Source organism: Saccostrea echinata, unplaced genomic scaffold (assembly GCF_033153115.1).
Source record: "Saccostrea echinata isolate AGI-Se365-2 ecotype Australia unplaced genomic scaffold, CSIRO_AGI_Sech_v1 ptg000002l, whole genome shotgun sequence".
Classification (NCBI taxonomy): Eukaryota; Metazoa; Mollusca; class Bivalvia; order Ostreida; family Ostreidae; genus Saccostrea; species Saccostrea echinata.
Window position 1 is genome coordinate 13492042 of NW_026889751.1, and position 14305 is coordinate 13506346.

The 14305-nt window shown below is 34.3% G+C and overlaps 1 protein-coding gene across 1 annotated transcript in view; it reads left to right on the forward strand.

The window, feature by feature from the left end:
• Positions 1–14305, forward strand: part of LOC133173203 (alpha-(1,6)-fucosyltransferase-like) — a 151388-nt gene that overhangs the window by 36623 nt on the left and 100460 nt on the right. Inside the window, exon 5 of the mRNA XM_061308162.1 lies at positions 11440–11677. Within this exon, the coding sequence (XP_061164146.1) occupies positions 11440–11677 (238 nt within the window). The remainder of the gene's footprint in view (positions 1–11439; positions 11678–14305) is intronic.

A 14305-nucleotide genomic window follows, 5' to 3' on the forward strand; every position in this document is an offset into this window, starting at 1 on the left:
TATGCGGAAGAGCGCCCAAAATAAATACACTTCGAACTCTGGAATTTCCCTATTTTACTGTTTAAATCATAGGTCCGCTCAGCTGACGAGTTGTTTTAATAACGGTAATAAATTATATTCAAGTCCTGGCCAGCGATCGTTACGGTTGGTGACATTGCAATTAAACAGGTCGATACTAAGGTACTAAGATACTAATGGGTGTATATATTTTCACCTAATATGTTTTCGTTGAGTGTTTTCATAAGAAGTAAATTGCTGGAGGAGATCATGTTCTCCCTGATCACATCGATAGCGTGTAGAAACAGCGGTATATGAACACACGCTTTTGTGTACAAAGCAAACGTGTAAACCAAAAGGATGGGAAAAAAGCGACGAAATAAAAACATTTCTCTATTAACTGAAATTATTGTCTTTAGACAGATAAAAATAAATGATTATCCGCCTGAGAACATGTGAAAATTATACCCAAATACAATGTAACGAAGGATTTTGGGTTTAATCCCGAGTACACAATTATAGCAATGATGTGTACATGTACATGCAGAATACCTCTTTTTTTATCCTTCGTCCATGTGTTCCTCCTTAACGGAAAAAATTATCAGTAAATTATATTATACCGAACGAGGTTGAAAAATGCCGAACTTTATTTCTTAAAATTAAAAGCAATTATCCGACTTTTCTCATATCAGTGTAAAAATGCCGTGAAAACTAAAACCGTCTGGTTTGACTTTGTCAACGCGTTTTAGATCGGGTTTGAGATTTTTATTAAATGTCTGGAGTATTTCGCTTATTCTGCAAGTCCGTATAATGAAAGAAAACACTGACAGATTTAGAGAAAGTTCAGGGGGCCTGCCCCCACTGGCGGATTTAAGTGGGGCTTGGGGGCGCACGCCCCCCCCCCCTAAAATTTTCAAAATATGACATGACTAATATTAATAATGCCATACTTTGGTTTTATAATTAATGGTCAATTAAAAAATGGTAATTTTATTTTATGACCAAGTATCAGTTTTCTTAAAAATCAAGTCTGAAAACCTTGCATTCCCTAGGCTATGAATATTATCTCATAATTATTCAAAGCGGAAAACGTCTCCCGATTTCGTTTGAAGGGTAGACAGCACTTGTCAATTTCCTATGATGATGCAAAGAAAAATACTGCAATATTTAAAGGCTGGTCGAAGGTAAATAACATTCGGGAAACCTCGGCTGATTCCGTCACCTTCATCCAGATGCGGTACGAATCGGCCGAGGTGTGCCGAGTGAGGTAAATAAATGAATTTAAAATCAGAAGGTCTACGTTACAAACCTATCCACTGATTGATGTATTTATTTATCAAATGGTGTAACTATGCAGTAATTTACTTACATAGATACAAGACTTTTTTTTAACGTCAGGATATAGGTTAGGATGGTCACAGACCACCTGGTTAATTTCGACTGTTCATAAATACCTTAAAATAATTTGTTTATAACCCATTATAGTGTACACACATCTGTAAGATTACTGTATGTGTTATAACTTTTGAAGCTTATACTTGGAACAAAGATTGCTTATGATCCACCGGTTTGAGATAACATAGTACTAGACTGGCAGAAGAAGTGGCAAAATTCGTGCCTGGATTATAAATTTATAAGGGGTGGGAGGAACACAGGAAACTTTTTCTCAGATTGCTTGAGATGGGTTTTCCTGACCTTGAACAAAGGTTTTTTCGGCAAGTTCAAGGTCACTGGCAGATAAATATTATTTTTTTTCCACATACTATAACTTTGTTATATAAAATCACTGGAAGCTTTTACTTGATACAGAGATTGCTTATGATCCAAGAATGTGTTTTGACCTTGATCCAAGGTCTTTCTGGCAAGTTCAAGGTCACTGACAGAAAAGTGCAATATTCTTTTTCAGGTATATCTTTGTCATTGGGTATCACTGGAAGCTCATAATTTGTTCAAAGGTTGTTTTTGACCTTAACATAGGTCATTTAGGCAAGTTCAAGGTCACTGATATAATAAGTGTAAAATTCAAAAAGGTCTAGTCGCCCAAGTGGCGCAGTGGTAAGAGTGTCTGCTCTAGAGTCGTGGATTATGGAGTTGATCCTTACGTCGCAGGTTCGAATCCCACTGTGGGACGCAGAGACTGATCCTTCGGATGAGACCGTACAAACTGAGGTCCCGTCTGGCAGTAGGTGCTGGCACGAGAAAGATCCCTCACTGCTAAATGGCCATGTGTGCCGAGTATAGGTCAAAATTTGCAGATCTCCATCGGCAAATGGTGGCGTCTCCATATGATTGAAAAATTCTCGAAAGGGACGTTAAACAACATACAAACAAATAAACAAAAAGGTCTATACTTTTGTAATAGAAAAAACTGCATGCATTTGCATTTCACTGAAAAGATGATAAATATATCATCCAGAGTGTGTAATGGCCTTGACTTAAATTCGAGGTCACTTAGAATATGATGTTTTGGATGAATAGTCTGAAAGAATACGTGACTGTGATTTTTTTTTATGTCGGTGACATAAAGATGGTGTTTGCTCTTAACCAGCTGCAGAATGTGTCGTGGCTTGACGCAAAGTTATTTGGACAGTTCAAGTTCACTGACAGGGGAATTGTACATTCCTTTACTGTCTTTCTACCGTTGAAACATTGAAAGTTGATGCCCCTTACAGGATTGTTTATAACCTTAAAATGTTGCATGACCTTGACTCAAGGTCGCTCTGTCCTGTCCAGAGCTCCGACGGAAGACCTATTCGTTGCATTGCAACGAGCTCGGCTCTAGTTGTTTATAGAATTTTTAGTACAGCAACATATTTTTAAAAACAAGTTACAGTTTCAAATGAATATTCAAATATTATTCAACTTTCTGTAGATTATATAAAGTCTTTATTTAAGGAATAACTGTCTTATTTTTTGGATTCATGATGTGATCAATCGAGTGGCTTGCGTGATAATTTGCATAAACGCCGAAGGCGTTTATGCATAAAATTATCACGCAAGCCAATCGATTGATCATCGTCATGAATCCAAAAAATCTGACAGTTATTCCTTATATTTACATGCCCCTGATTCTGCAAATTCCCGTGCTAATAGCCCAGCTTCTGTCTCTATTTGTCCCGCCCCGCACGTGATTTTTTTTAACCGCACCTATCGATGAACCAGTAGATTTATGTAGAAATAAAGTATTATTACAATTTGTAATTTTATCTCGGACAAAGACATTGGAAATGTAAATATATACTGTTACATAACTTACTGGTGAAATGAAGAAAAGAGAAATCATAACTCTCCATGTCGTAAAATTGTCTCTCTTTCGTTGATTTTATTTATCATTAAAATGCTATTTTTGAAAAGGATTAGAAAAAATCCTTAAAAAGAACAGGTAATACAATAAACAGGCATATGTAAATATTGTTCTTTTTTTTTTTACATGTACGTGTAGAAATTATCCATAAAACTCATTCTGGAAAAGGGGTGGGGGGGGGGGGGTAATTACATGTAGGGAGAACACATACAGTATGCTTGCTTTTATTTAATGGTTTGAAAAATCTCCGCTAGGTACTAGTAAAATATAAAATCTTAATCTAGTTTTTCATATTATCTCCTATGCATATGCTTAGTTTGGCAGTGAACATATCAACAATTATAGCAGCCCGATTCGATACATGAATTCTTTGTCGAGACTTTTTTTTTCATACACGTTACGGAAGAAAACTGTTTGGCTTTTTACATCATTGTTTAACAATTAGAACATACTGCAGAAATATCATTTTCATTGAATAATATCATTGGAAAATTTTTCATTATCAACATCATTGACAATTGTTGAGCATAATTATAACATTTTACATCTTATTGTTTACATATTTTGATTATTCTGGGCGACAAGTTTTGTGAAAAATATTGTGCCCATAATGCTTCGATCTGTACACAAAATGCAAGTTAAATATTAAGGTTTATATTTTACACAATGCTGAACAATTACAGACAGACAAAGATGAAAAAGGGGGGCATCTTCAATACTTGAATATCAACATTTCATATTTTCTCATGGGATGGCCAGAGATTTACTCATTACACAGAGACTACATCAGGTCTCATCTCAATATGGGTTCCATTATGAGACCGAAATTTAAGTCGATCTTTTCACATCTATTTTTCTTATCTGATTCAAATTAAATTAAACATATTTTCTTTGTCGTATTTTGATGTAGTAATTATTTACATCTACACCAGTTCCTACAATAATTTATAATTTAAAGAAAAATTACGTCAGGTAAGATAATTGACAATTCGACATGGATTTGGTGAGCATAGTACAAATACAAAATATTCCTTTCTTTTTTTTTTTTATTTAGACTGAGCTTTTATTTTACAAACAAAATAATCTTTAAGAAGATATCTTCCAAATAACACAAGATTCCTGACTGGTAAAATTCCGTCTTTGTTAAATTCATTGACACGTCAGTACAATATCATAAGGAGGAAAATGCACGCTTCGGATAATATGCATTTCAGTGATTTTTATTCTAAAATCTTCAATGAATTATTTTTTAAGTCATTTCAAACTACTTAACCTTGAGTAACCAGCACGGAGTTTTACGTAGCAAACGCATCGTGTCCCACCATGTACACACCGTGTCGCACCGTGTGCCAGCTTAGCACTAAAAACGAAACATCAAAGACACCGACATTTTTCAAAGTCCATGCAAAAGCGTGGACCAAGGGTCCACTGTGGACGGTGTTTTCCGGCAGTTACTCGTGAGCTGTACTGTAGATACCAGACCAATTATTTTGTTGATCCTTATCATACTATTTTTCTTGCTTTTGGGCAATAAAGCTTCATTTATCAGTTTATGGATCCTCTAAATTGTTGTATTGTACTCACATGACCGTTAAGGCCCTTGGGCATCTTAATTTTTTAAAGGACAAGGTTCATTTGTGGCCGAATTTGGCCCCGTGTCAAAATTAAATAATATTCCTCTAAATTCTTTCAGAGAGTTATCAATATATGCTTATACAAAGCTTTATTTATGTTTTATATAACTGTAAAGGTAGCATAGTTTTCAAAAACGTTGCAATATTTTGACGTTGCTTTATGCGATGTCGTGAACAAGAATGGAATGTGATGTTTTAAAATATGTATATTTCATTATGTACATTTATTAAATCTCATTTTCATAAATGTACATTGCAATATATTGTTGTACATATGATAACATACCATACTTACTAATTTATTTTTCGTACTTAATAACAAATCTTTAAATCAGTTGGTATGTTTGGCTTTGAAATTTTTAAAATCACATCAAGGGAAAAAAACTAAGGGATTATCAAAAAGTTCGTGCATTGATGCGATAAAACTCATACTATACAGGTTGTGCTAACAAAATTTTTAAAGAACTCAAAACAACAAAAGTACAAGAAGTGCATTGAAAATTTCAGTTTGATATGTTAACATTTTGCTAATTTATCGTTAATTACAAAAATATACAATGATGACCAAGCGTTGATGCCCTTTGTTTTATGATGTTTAACAACGTCATTGCTCCACTGTGTTCCCTTCTTCTGCCTCAATACACTTTTCTTGACAAAGATATCCTTGTGTTAAATACTGATTATAACCGTTGCGAGCAATTTACTTTTCGACATGACTGACTTTGATAAAATTATCTCTCCTCTCTCTGAATTATTTGTACTGTTTAAAAATAAATAATCTGGACTAATTTTGTCTCTCTCTTTGGCGGCTTATTCTAACATTTCTGAAGTCTATGTGATTTAAAGAAAAAAAACCACCAGGCGCAGATTCAGGATTTTTTTCGGTGGGGGGGACTCACCCCAGTAAAAAAAACCAAACAAACAAAAAAATAAAAAACTCGCCTAAACGTGAAAACCCATTTTGTGAGTGGGTGTGTGGTGGAAGGGGGGGGGGGGGTAGTAGTTGACTTCCAAATCTTCATACCTATCAGTTTTCATACCAACTTAACAAAAATCCGCGTTTTCGAGGGGAGTCTGCATTTTCGGGGGGGGGGGGGGGGTCCAAAGTCACTATTTACCTGGTTTAGTATATAAATTTAATAACTTTGCAAATTCCAAGGGGGGGGGGGGGAGGGGGTCCGGTCCCTCCTACACCCCCCCCCCCCCCAGATCTGCGATGAACACCACCTCATTTCCAGCGTCATTTTTTTAACCACAGAGATTTTAAAACTCTCTGTTGAGTTTACGGTAAAATCTCAACTGACAAGTTGTAAATTTTACGACACACCAGGGAATTAAATTGATTATTGGAAGACAAATGCTCATATTAGAGAATTTGTTTCCTTTACATCCTTTACAACTCACTATAGAGATACATGTAGGTCGTATTTTGAAATTGCATCGCATGGTCATACCATTTCTTATGGGAACTTTTTTTTTACTATTTATTCAAAGATAAACCGTATGTCTTATAGTTATTCTGTAGATAGAAAAGATGATATTGAATAAATGTGTGAAAAATCATTGATGTAACTTATGCAGTTGTAATTTTCTGGCCTCAGTCCATGAACTTTGTGATAACCCCTCGTACAGGTACAGTACATTCTAAGTGGGTTTCTCATTTCGATTCCGCGCCCGCAATAGCATACGTTCCAAAGACAGCTTTGTTTGTTAAGTTGACAAGCCGCAATTACCAAACTTTGTTAAAGACTAAAAGGACCTTTAAACTTTTTCTCGGATTATGATTGCTGTTGTTAAAGAAAATGATTTTGTGTGCATGTCAGTATGGCTTGCCGGCTTTTGGCCTTCCTGCTTTTCTGATTTAATTTTAGAAACCCCAGTTTACTTCTCCTCAAGCACTTGATGTTGCTTTTTCATGGCTTGATTTTCCAAAGATTACTTGTGTCTGCGTATTATAATATTTTATTTGCGATGTCCAGAAGCACAGTATATATCATTAAGAAAAGCACATGCCAACCTTCCTTTATTCGTTTTAGAAATATTCCAACAGCGAATTTAATTCAAGTTATTAGTTGTCAGTTTATCAATTTTTTTTTCAGAAATTGGAGCTTGTTTCGGCACATGCATGAATATACTAGGTTCTAAGGGATATTGAACAGACATGATTTTTACCGATGTTTTAAATGTGTTAACCAATACATCTTCAAAATTCAAGGTTTTGTGGTATCGTTCCTCTTCACAACGTTTGTAAAGAGGTGTGATTTCACAAAACCTTGACATTGTGAAGATGTGTAGGTCAGGGCGTAGATGAGCTACAGTGTACCTGGTCTTTTTACGATGTTTTAAAGACTTTTACTTTAATTCATCCCCCCCCCTCCCCCCCCCCCCCCCCCCCCAGTTAACCAGGAGCGAAAGGTACATGTGCTACCTGGTTAATGGAAATTTCGCGGAAAAGAGAAAAATACTAGTACTTCACGGTTAAACAGGATTTTTCCAGGAAAAGCAATGATGATTCTCGGAAAAGTGAAACAGCGTAGATTTCATCTGGTATAGACAGCAACGGAGCAGATTAATTAAGGAAATTTCCAGTTTGGGGGGGGGGGGGGGGATGTTCCATACCAACTCAAAAAGGACAAAAAAAAAACCCCTGATAAACCTATTTCGAAAAGGGGGGGGGGGGTCACTTTTCCTTTCTGCATATCTTACCAAACTGAACACCCCTCCCCCCCCCCCCCCCCCCCCGATCATTTTTTTAGTATCTTACTACATATACCAATTTTATACTTGAAAATGTAACCAAAGGGATGGGTCAGGATGCCCCCCCCTCTCCCGCCCAGATCGTTACTGTTTCCTGTAAGTTATTCGATACCTTATGACAAGACAGTAATAGTGAACAGAAATCACTGTTATCCGATTGTATGTCTAAGGGCAGATCACTCTAACTGCTTAAATCTTTACCTTACAATAAAGAGTTCTTTAGCTGTTGAGTGTGCAGTGTGTAGAGTTTCCTTAAGACTGACCAAGACTACCTGTAGTATAATGCTCTGATGCGATGTCTAACAGGATATCATGTCAGCTAACATGTATATGCTGATGATTATTGTGAACCTAAGTTAGCCTTTGAAAGTAGATGGCCCCTTGTTCATAACAAACAGAAAGTAACAAGCATTCTGAGAGTATTGCATTAGCAATACTAGTCCCCTACCAGCAAGTGTAATCTGGTTCCCATTGAAAATTGAAAATGTCATAATTCCGTCAAAAATCAATGAAGCGGAACGAAATGCAAACTTGATTTATAACTCATCAAGGTAAAGTCCCATTCCAAAACTCAGCTCAGTATCTGCAAGCCTTTAGAAAAAAATTGTGGAAAACCATGAAAAACTGAAAAGGTCGTAATTCCGTAAAAAAATCATTGAAGCAGAACAAAATGCAAACTTGATCTGTAACCCATCAAGATACACTCGCATACCAAAAATCAGCTCAATATCTTTAAGGGTTTAGAAAAAAAGTGCGGAAAACCAAGTGGGAAAGACTGACAAACAGACAGAGGGACAGACGGACGGACAGACTCAGAGGAAACCTATAGTCCCCTCCGGTTTCTCCGGTAGGGGACTAATAAAAACAATATGTATTTTATTTTTATTTTTTTCGGGGGAGGGGGGGGGTAGCAGACAGTAGAGTTGGTACTTCTTACATATTTTGTGGGGGAAAAATCCATTCAATGAGTGAGAACTTTGATCACATGAAATATTTAAAGTCCCTTTATCATATATAGTAGGCGTAAAAAATTAAGCAAAATAGATGAACATTCAGTTTATTGATAATTAAATAAGTGTTTATTTTCAATATAATGTAGCGGGTATTCCCAGCAATGATGGAAACACAGTTGTTGTAACTTTTAAATTATTCTTTTATTATGGTGACATGTTGATGATAGATAAATGGATAATATGGAATTTATGGAATAATGGAAATGTCCTGCAATATACAAATTGCGTCATAAAAATATGTACAAACAATATATCAATTATCTAATATTCTGATCATAATTTAAAACTATAACAAATTATCTGTCTTCCCTTTTACAATTAATTATCATATTTATCAATTTAACTCGATATGATAAAATGAAGCTATTCTATATAAGGGAGTTAACTCTTACAACATAATTACTCTTTACAGTCTTGTGAAGAGTTATCTTTCTTTTATGTTTCTTTACAAATCATAAAATATATATACAGATAGACATACCAATTTATGGAACTGAACTTTCTCCAATTTCAATTATTTATATGGTTTACTTATGGTGTTATCTATGTACAATAAATAAAATAATCAGGGATTTGTTCTTTACAAATACCTTTCTCATAACCAATAGATATTTAAATTAGTTTGATTACCAAAATATTCACATCAAAATATTTCTAGGTATATATATATACAAATTAATTAATAAGAAAACTCTATCAGATTTATCTACATCTGATTTTACAGACAGATAATTCAATATGTTAACATTTAAAAGTGAAATATTCTGTTTTCCACCTATTTCACATAAATTATGGAAAACATATCTTAAGGCATAAAAAAGGTAAAACTTACATTTTCAGGAACTGTCTTAGGTCTTCAGAAATAAATAAAGTCAGCAGCTTAAACTGTATGTCTTACACCATGAAATCTTGAGCTAAATCTGAATAAAACTCAGTACCCGACAAAGACCAAATTTACAACCAATGAAATCTATCCAAATCAAAATCTGACCAATAGATATGTGTGTGGTCATGTAAAAGTATATGTACAGGTGTGGATTCAAAGGGGTGTATATCTATGTCACTAAATACCCATGTTAGTAAAGAATGAACAGAATGAAACTTTAATAGAAAACTTATCATTTATGCATTTATAACATATTTAATAGTTTATTTAGTTTATTTAATTTATATCTAATATTTATTTTTTTTCATTTAAAATCATTTCAACTTTTATAATAACCTATTGAAAAATGCTCGTAAGTAGTTGATTTTTAACAATTTTTCCGGAAATACACATTCCATGCATGTTTTGACCATGATAAAATAGTTAAACGGGGACACATTCTCAATATCTCACATATATCCAACATTTATTTCCACTATAAAGTTTTGATTCAATTTAAACTTTATTTTTTGGAAATTCTTGGGGCCAAATATTATATCAAACAAACCTTGTTCTTTTTTCTGCAAAGCTTTTTTTTTTTAATCTTTTCCTTTCAAGAAATACAAACAAATTGACCATTAATTAATACTTCCTTTACAGAGTAGTAACTGATGCTATTAAAATAAAGCATGCAGTGGATTAGTTTTAAGCTGGTCAAATCTGTTTGATCATTATAAGATTTTCTCATGCTTTTTAACTTCCATAGCATCCACTAGCAAGAATAGACCTTTATCTCCCTTTCATCTTGGGCACATAGCATCATTTTCCAATTGGGGGGGGGGGGGGGGGGGGTAACAAAAGTTTACCCCATAATATGAGGTAGACTTTAATACAGAAACAGGTGCCTGTGGCTGAGGGTATGTGTTTAGTAAGGGCCCCGCCGTGCGGGTGCCTTATAGTGATCAGTCTGTAAGTCTGTCCATCATTTGTCCATCCGATTTCATTTGTCCGGAAAATAATTTCTCTCCCTTAGGCCCAGTCAGGCTCAGTCTTCAATCATAGATTGTCTGTGGGTACAGGGTGTGCAGTGACCTTGAACCAATTTTCTATATCAAAGGTCCAGGTCAAAAAAACCTCGTTGTGTGAAATCCTTTTCTGGAGCATATTTACTCTCCCATTAGCACAGGTTGGCCATACCGGTAATTCACTTATAGAGTGCCCATGGGTAGAAGGTGTGTAGTGACCTTAAACCAATTTCCTAGATGAAAGGTCAGAAAATCTCTTTGTATAAAATTTTTGGTACATTTTTTGTCTACCCTTGGCCTATAGTCAGGCTCAGACTTCACCCATAGAGTGCCCATGGGTAGAGGGTTTGCAGTGATCTTAACCAATTTTCTATATGAAAGGCCAATTTCGAAAAACCTTTCTATGTCCTTGTCTGAAACATATTTTCCATCCCCTTGGCTTAGTTGGGCACTAACTTCACAAATAGAGTGCCCATGGGTAGAGGGTATACAGTGATTTTAACAAATTTTCTGGATGAAAGGTCAGTGTTGAAAAACCTCCATGTAAAATCCTTGTCAGAAGTATATTTTCTCCCCCCTTGACCCAGTTGGGTGACCAACATTTTTCATCATTTACACGTACATCACTAAATTAATTGACTGTCCATCTCATTATGGTTTAAAAGATAAAACAGTTTCTTGCTATTCAATGTCAGCATTGCTGTTTGTGTCTAACAAAACATTATTTTTCCAGTCAACAGAAATATTGGAATCATAATTGCTACCTGATCTTACTTTCATGCTATTTATCCTGCTGTAATATACATAACAACCATGGTAACGTCATTAATAAAATTTCTTGTAGAATCCCAAGGACTGCAGTAAAGCAAAGAAGGTTGTCTGCAATCTTAGTAAGGGCTGTGGTTATGGCTGCCAGCTTCATCATGTAGTGTACTGTATGATGGTGGGGTATGCCACTGGACGGACTTTGATCCTGGAGTCCCAAGGTTGGAGATATGCATCAGCTGGCTGGGAGTCTGTGTTTCAGCCACTCAGTAATACATGCACCAAGAAAGATGGTACAAGTTCAGAACATTGGAAAGGTGAGTTAGGGGACAAAACACATTGAGCAATTTCTTGCTGCTTTTTTAGTTTCCAGTCTGGCAAAAAACATTGCATCATTACCCATACCAAAATAAGTTATAACTTAGTTATAACTTTTGTAACTAAAAAAAGGTACAAAAAAGTTATAACTAAGTTATCGGAGTTTGGAACCGCCTGTTTTAAGTGAGGTATAATTTAGTTATAACTTAGTTACAAAAATGTTATAACTTTTGTATAAGTTTTCATTTTTTATTTCAACATAAATACAGCAAGTGCATAAAAGTTACAAAAAAGTTATAACTACAAAAAGTTATACTTTTTAAAAGTTACACAAAAAGTTATAAAAAAGTTACACAGTTATACTTTAGTTATACCCAAATAAACGGTGGAAAAAGTTACAAAAAAGTTATACCCGGAAAAAGTTATTAAAAAAGTTATAAAAAAGTTATACCTAATAAAAAGTTATAAAAAAGTTATAACTAAAAAAAGTTATACCCATGAAAAGTTATACCTTTAAAGATTATGAAAAAGTTACAGAAAAGTTATAACTATGAAAAAGTTATGAAAAAGTTACAGAAAAGTTATACCTAAAAAAAAGTTATAACTACAAAAAGTTATACCTAATAAAAGTTATACCTAATAAAAGTTACAATAAAATTATACACTTCGTGTTAACCTGTGGTGGAATTACTCAATTATAAGCTTTAAAAAAGCTACTTATTAAAATTTTTACAAAAAGATTATTAAAATTTATACAAAAAAGATTATTCAAAAAAAATTAAAAGCACTTACAATTTTATTTCATAAACATGATTAAGAGAGCTTGGTTCATTGTCAAATACAATTAAATGAATGCACATGCATGTTTTCAAGTCTACCTTATTTTTCATCAAGCCATCATAACAGATTGAAATTTCTCAGAATGGTTGTTTTCTTAAAATACATTTTTTTTAGCACATAGTCATAAGGGTTTTTGTAAAATTACCTAGTATACTGCATTCTACTCTTGTGAACTTTTATAAATAGGCATCACTGCCTAGGTTTTAACTCTCTAGTTTTTCATGTTAGCACCATGATCTAGCTGTACTTCAAAAAAAAAAAAAAAAAAAAAAAAAAAAGGTTCTCAGCAGTGATTTCGGTCACGGTTCTTAGCTGCATACCACCCGAGTCCTTGCACAGGTATCCTTGTGGATGTACAGTTGTGATTTTTATCTGGATTATTTAAAGACGGGCTGCACTGGTAGTCGGCGAGCTGGTCGAGGGACTTGGCCGTCCGGCCAGCGGTCTGCGCCCTTTGACAGGTTGTACTGGTAGTAGGCTGAAGTAGTCATGGGACTTGGCCAGCCAGCAGTATGTCCCCCTCGACAGGCTGCACTGGTATTCGGCCGAGCTGGTCGAGGGACTTGGCCCGCCGGCAGATGGTCTGCGCCCCTCAATGGCCTGCACTGGTAGTCGTCCGAGTCTTCATTTGAAAATATATGCTTGCGATTTCAACCTTCTCTTCATTTTTCTTCAATTCTGCAAAAATTAAAAAGGTTCAAACTTTAAATATTTTAATTTTTTTTTTTTTTAAAAGTTGAAGTATTTCCTGCACTCAAAGCATATCAGATTGGAACCACTCTTTAATATCAATTCATTCAAATTCAAATCATATGCATCTATAACTTGGAAAACAAGACTTAGAGTTCTGTTGTGTAATTGAGAAAATTCAACCTGAAGGCTCATCACATAAACATGCATTTAAAAAAAATTTAAACATAAAGAACAATATAGAACCTGACAGCTTTATAGGAATTAGCTTTAGATTTATTGAATTTGAAATAAAAATAAGATTTGATTATTTACTTACCTAAAACAGGTGATATTTTTGAAGAATTTCACTCCAGCTTGGCACAGACGTGAGATGCTCATGGAAAGAAATAATGTACCAGTATACTGCTGTGATTAAATAAAATTTAGAAATTTTATTTTACTCATTTCAGTACACTATATCATGTTATGATCATGTGGTGTTTAAAGGCTACAATATGTACAATATTAAAACAGTTCAGAGAATCTGTTAAACAATTACAAAATATAGGTCATTTAATAATTAAACTGATCTATAGGAATATTTAAAGAATTAAATATGACAAAGAACAACATTTTTTGATCATATACTAAATGCTGAAAAAATATTATGTTTCAATTTCTTAACTTCAGTCTTTGTCATTGACATACCAATCAAAACAAACAAGAAATCTAAGATTCACATGCCTAAAATTTTGTTCATTCTACATATTTCTTCTTTTTTGAATGCCCTTCTAGAGGTAATAAACATTTCTTACCAAAAACATCAAAATATTAACATAAATATTGCCTTACCGACTGATTTTATCATCGTTTTTCTATCAACACTTTCAACACGCCAACATTCAAATCGTCCATGAAAAAATCCGCGCTCTGTTGTTGACCAATCAGAGACTTAGAATAAGTCACGTGATTGAAAAAAATAAATAAATAATTCATAATTAATTTATTTTAAATCCAAATTAACATGATTGTGTATTTTGAAACTTATCTTAAATATTAAAAAGCCAGTTGGTGTTAAAATTTTGAAACAGAGTTCCAACAAAACGGACAAAACG